The 6,000-nt window shown below is 32.6% G+C and overlaps 1 protein-coding gene across 1 annotated transcript in view; it reads left to right on the top strand.

Annotated features, from left to right (window-relative positions):
* The first annotated feature begins 5,293 nt into the window (after positions 1 to 5,293).
* Positions 5,294 to 6,000, top strand: part of LOC105340069 (circumsporozoite protein) — a 35,771-nt gene continuing 35,064 nt past the window's right edge. Inside the window, exon 1 of the mRNA XM_066081882.1 lies at positions 5,294 to 5,432. Coding sequence (XP_065937954.1) covers positions 5,342 to 5,432 — 91 coding nt within the window. The 5' untranslated portion in view covers positions 5,294 to 5,341. The remainder of the gene's footprint in view (positions 5,433 to 6,000) is intronic.

Genomic DNA, 6,000 nt, shown 5'->3' with positions numbered 1-6,000 from the left:
CGCCGTCACGTTATGTCCGCCGTCACGAAATGTCCGCCACTTTTTTTTTTAAATCGTCACGTTATGTCCGCTATCACTAAATGTCCGGCACTTGTTCGAAAAAATCGTCACGTTATGTCCGCCATCACGAAATGTCCGCCACTTTTTCGAAAAAATCATCACGTTATGTCCGCCTTTACAAAAGTCATAACCATATGTCCGCTGCCTTGTATTTGAATTGTATTTAATGAATGCACGTCGCTAATAATGTCGGCATTATTTTTTGGAAAATGTATGGTCTAATGTCCGCCACCAGTTTTGAACACACTACTCTCTCTATTATTTCTAAATATCATATTTGCTATCCCATTGTGTAATATTATGTTTGGCATTTATTGATCTGAAATTATTTTCAGAATGAGAATTATATGCATATATACACTTTTTTTTCCTTTTCGTTTGTTGTAACCTTATGTCCGACATTATTAAGTGCACTCCAATTTTCTAAATGTCGTTTCACAATGTCCGCCGCTTTAACTTTTGGAGAAAACGTATTCTGTCCACGCTAAAATCTGTGAAAAATTATGGCATAATGTCTGCAAACAGGAAATGTGTCGCAGCATTATGTCTGCCAATAAAAAAATGATCACTTTTTTCATTTAAAAGTCGTTACATTTTGTTTGTCGCCTTTAAATTTTGAAGTAAAAAAATCGTTTTATGCCCACGTTATAAATTGTGGTATAATGTCTGCCATCATGAATGCATGTTTAAATCGTAAGTCGTTATGTCTGACATTAAAAAACGTTATCCTATTTATAAAGTTACGCCGCATTAACGTTTGGAGAAATCATTAATGATTATGACCACGCTAAAAATTGTGGCATACTGTGGTTTCATTAATATTCAAGGGTATCAATTTTCGTGGTTATAGGGAAAATCATAGTTTCGAGGATACGGAAGTTCGTGGCCAGTGACCCTATCAATACAAAATGACAATAGAAATTGCACTTCAATGAACATTTAATTTCGTTGATCAACAACGAAATCCACGAAAATTGGTATTCAACGAATATTGATGAAACCACAGTAATGTCCACCGACTGTAATGCACAATGTATATCATAGCATTATATTAGCCATTTCAAACATACACTTATTTTCCAAAAGTCGTAATATTATGTCCGCCGTTATATTTTTAAAGGAATTATATAATGACCAAGCTAAAATTGAAAAATAAAATGGCACAACATCCGCTAACACGAATGTATGTTTCAATCGTAAGTCGTAACACTATATTAATAGTCGTAACATTATGTCCGCCACTGAAATTTTGGAGAAATCGTATTATGACAACGCAAAACATTGTGAACGTTGTTGCATAATGTCCGCCTACTTGATTGTATGTCGAAACATAATGTCTGCAATTAAAAAAAAAAGGTGCCTAGTTTCTTAAGTCTTTACATTATGTACGCCGCATTTAAATTTTTAAAAAATCGTATTATGCCCACGCTAAATATTTTGAAAAAAACGTGACTGACAAAATGTCCGCCAACAGGAATGTACGTTTCAATAAACACTAATAATAGTTATAAGGATAAATATATGACCAAATCTGAATCACGTCGTACATGGACCTGAGGGATGACATTGGTGTCTTAAATATTATGAAATGTATTTTTGTTTTTATTAGGAATTCGAGATTTTAGTAAGTTTTTTTTTCTTTTTGGAGATTTTTGTAAGTTGATGGGTGTGCCATTTTTGGCCGTTGTTAGACATGTTCTGATTGCTGTAAAGAGGTAGCTTTTCGAAAAATCTGAAAGGCCCTTAAAAGGGCCGTTTATTGTCTACTCCTAGGAGCAACTCTTCACTGTCTTGTTTATGGAAAGCAGGAATATGACAGTCCAAGCATCGTTAAAATGGATTTCGTCTGGTAGATAGTGTCTGGAAAACCTGAAGTCTATTCTGATGAAGGTTCTGCCAAGGCATTTCTTCATCTTATTGTTGACGGTTTTCCTCTTTGCGTCAAATTCCTCTCGATGTAGAGAAGGACGGAATTTTCCCCTCGAGACTATTTCCGTGAAGAAATATCGGGTTGTCGGGGGGTGAAATCTCCTATTCTGTGGAAGAGGCTTGTCAGACAGTCGATGACAGTAGACGGCTCTGCTCCACTGGAAAGGTCGTTACCCCCCAAACAAACGACAACAATATCCGGGCTGTATCGCACCATTTTGAAGATTAGGTTTGGGCAGGGCTGGGAGGCTGTCATTCCACCAACTCCGAACCACTCTACTTCAAATGGCATGGTAAAGTCTGCAAAATAAGCTCGCTCCACGTATGAGGATCCGAAGATGGCGACTCTTATCGTTAATATAAAAAATAAAATGCATGTTTCATAGTTAAAGCAAACGTGGGAAAATACAGGCAATTGCATAAATATCATCTCACATTTATCTCCTCATAATTAATTGTAGGTTCGTGCAAGGGAAGTGGTGGTCCTGTTAAACCACCTAACGCTTACTAACTCTAGAGCATGAGGCACGGGAAGTAACTCTAAATTTGTTAAGCTGTCAGGTAACCACATTCCATACTCAGCCATGTTAGACTGAAAGGGCAGAAAAATATTATATAACACGGTATGTATCCATTTTAACAGCTGTTAGATTTTTATATTAAAACCACTAATATTATTTAAGATTAATTGTAAGAGATGTAAAATTTAGTGAATGATCCTTTTGGCTTATGTGTGGACAATAATGACAATCTGTTTGTATGTGAGTTAACAAGAGGCAATGTAAAGGAAATTAAATATTTGGAATAAATTTTAAAGCAAATCAGGCATTGAATAGTGGATATTTTTCTTTTAATTGTGGCATTTGTTGACATTCATTTTGTTATTTACCGGTATTAAATTATACAATATTACAACTGTATAAAGTTCGAAACTTAATGGCAAAAAAATGTATATTCGATAGGTTACAATGTACAGATTTATATATATGTTTTATGGCTATTTATAACATTGATACGTTGTAATCCTTTTTCATATTTATTTTTTGTTTATATAGCATTGGAAACATTTTCAGGAGATACATAAAGTTAACACGCCAATCAATCAGACTCTACTGTATAATGTATTCATGGTTATATTAAAGGTTTATGTCTGAAATCACAAAATTTAATTTGAAAGATATAAACATGCAATGTTATATAATAGCGTATACATGCTTGGGCTATGCTTATTTGTACATGTAATAACTGATGTACCAGTATTTTATCATCGTGGAAAAGTAATATTTTTGTCAGATTTGTTACTTGTATACAAGCAGGGCTCAAGTGTGAAATATCATTAAAAATTGTTTAAACAGTTTTCTTTTTATTTGGGCAATGTATGTTCAAGCAAATATTAATTAATAATATCGGCAAGTGGAAAATATAAATTAATGACGAAATCAAGGCAAATAGCACATGAAACTTTGTCACACTACCTACATAGATAAATTTTTATAAACTTTTGTTGATACCAAAATAGCAAATCGCAATATGAAAAAGACGAACAAGGATTTACGTTTTTGTTAGCTTTTTAATTAACATTTAAATTATGCATTCCTTCTTTTGCTGTACACAATTATAGATGATTTATTAATCTGACATATTTTACATCATTTAGTCTCCTTAATGCATGTGGAATTAACATTTGTCATCGCACGTATGTCAAGCATCATTAAAAGGTTACTATTTGGCAGAAATATATAAGATTACAGTAACACTTTAACTGATATTACGTTAAGAGTGATGTATTGCATTAATGCAAAAAATAAATGAATCAATAAAAATACAAATGCATTGAATATAACACTTACTCTTTTATTAATTTTTTTTTGGGGGGGGGCGGATTGCTAGTGTGTTTAAATTGTATCTTTCTGTGCTTTTTTTCTACAAACTTCGCATAAAATCGTGAGACCGAACGAGAGAGAGAGAGAGAGAGAGAGAGAGAGAGAGAGAGAGAGAGAGAGAATCCTCTGTTTCTCTCTCTTTATCTCGTTGTCGCTCAATCTGACATCTGTCATCGTTGGTCCATATAAAAACAGATATTTGTTCACCGTATGGAAGATTATTAAATAAATATATCAATGTAAGTACATGTATGTACTGTTAATTTCCAGCTACAAAATGATCCTCATTGTGAATCTAATAACTATAATCATAAAATTCCGTCTAGTAACGTTAATAATGTGATAATAATTCATGGATAAAAAGGTTATAAACTTAGTATTACTTTTAACTCAAATGTCTTTAAAAAGTAAATGAACGAATGTTTGATACTTTATATTATCAATATGGTATATCGTTAAATGCTAATGTATTTATAATCAATCTGACCAAAACTTTGATATAAATAAGACGCTTAATTAAGATTCGTTAGATATGATTCGTTTACTTGGAATTTCAATTCCCGGTAAGTATATGTAGTCATCAATAACTAGGAAATCTTTAAAAAGTAATGCAGTCTTTTTTGTAATGAAAAAGCGCCAATCTCGTCTAAGTGGATGTTTTGTTTTTATACTCAGAGATGCAAATACTAAGCCAGAGTTTAAATAAATGTACCGATTGTGTTATATTAAAATTTGAAAAAATTTACAAGTAAATCGACTGAAAGTCAAATAGCTTTTCTTTCAAATCAGTTATTATAAAAACCTTCAAATCTCTACCCACAAAACCAATCCCTATTCAGGAATAAAAAAAAAACATTCATGGTGTAAGCGAATGTGACCCTCTAATTTTATTATTGTTTATCTGCTTCAACATCAAGACAAATCTTTCAAAAAGGCGAAATCCTCAATACTCAAAGTCATTGAATATACAATGTATCTATAAAATCTTTTCGATAAAGTTTGATTTATAACCGCAATCGAACTTTATATAACTCTTATAATTTTTGCTAAACCATACTGCATTTATATAATATACTGTACAATCGAACGAAGCAACTTCTAACATATTTAAGAGACAACAAAACACATGTGAAATATTTTAACTGGAAGGTAACATTTTTTTTCTTAATTAAAGATAACCTTGAAATTTGATAAGAGTATCGTGTTGTTTTCTCCTATCTTCGAGCATAACTTGTTTTCTTCGTGCGAATTTTGGTCAACAAAAAATGCGCACTTCGAAAGTAAAAAAGAAAAAAGAAAAGAAAAATTGCCACATTGCAACTATAATCTGTTTTGAATAAAACACGGTATAGACAATGACAAACAGATATTTGAAATGACATGTTTTGCCTCTATACAAATAAATGGGGAAAGAACGTTGGTTTCAGCATGCACCGGACTAGTTTTGGATTACCGTGGTAATTAAAAAGATGAGAAATCTACAATCCCTAGGCCTGTTTCTGTTGGCGGCCATTTTGGTCGTGAACGCCCAAAACAACACAGCACCCAAAACTGCTCCAGGTATGTACAAAGTTTATCGTCTTTTTGCATTAGTGTTGCATTTAAAGTTTAAAATCAAAATTCTTTATGTTTAGAATACATATATTTTAAAATGTGAACGCAATACAATGCCCATTGTATTTTTTAACGACAATTAGTTTAGTATTTTTATATTAATGTTATAAGTTTCAACAAATTGGAAAGTATTTGTAAATCAATGAACACTTAAAACTCTGAAGGAATCTAAAGGAGATACATGCAATTAAAATGATATTAGTAAGACGATTTAAGTCGTATCTAAATATAAAATAGCCTTGTTTGCAAGGCCTCTCGATTTTGTAAGATAATGGAACTAGCCTAAACACAAAGTAGTTAATTATGCAAAAAGCTGAGGTTATTCATAATGTAACGCCTGTAAATTATCTGATAAAGATGATTTAAGCGTGTTTTCCCTCAGTGTAAACCGGTCGATCCCCAAAGTACTCCTATTTCGTACAAATTCGGGACATCCGCAAACGGCAACTGCTTTTCGTCCTAATTTAAGGTGGAAAGGGACACTTGTCAATATCAATATGGATAAAAGAACACA

The sequence above is a fragment of the Magallana gigas genome, chromosome 4 (assembly GCF_963853765.1).
Source record: "Magallana gigas chromosome 4, xbMagGiga1.1, whole genome shotgun sequence".
NCBI lineage: Eukaryota > Metazoa > Mollusca > Bivalvia > Ostreida > Ostreidae > Magallana > Magallana gigas.
This window is presented reverse-complemented; position numbering and strand designations above follow the sequence as displayed.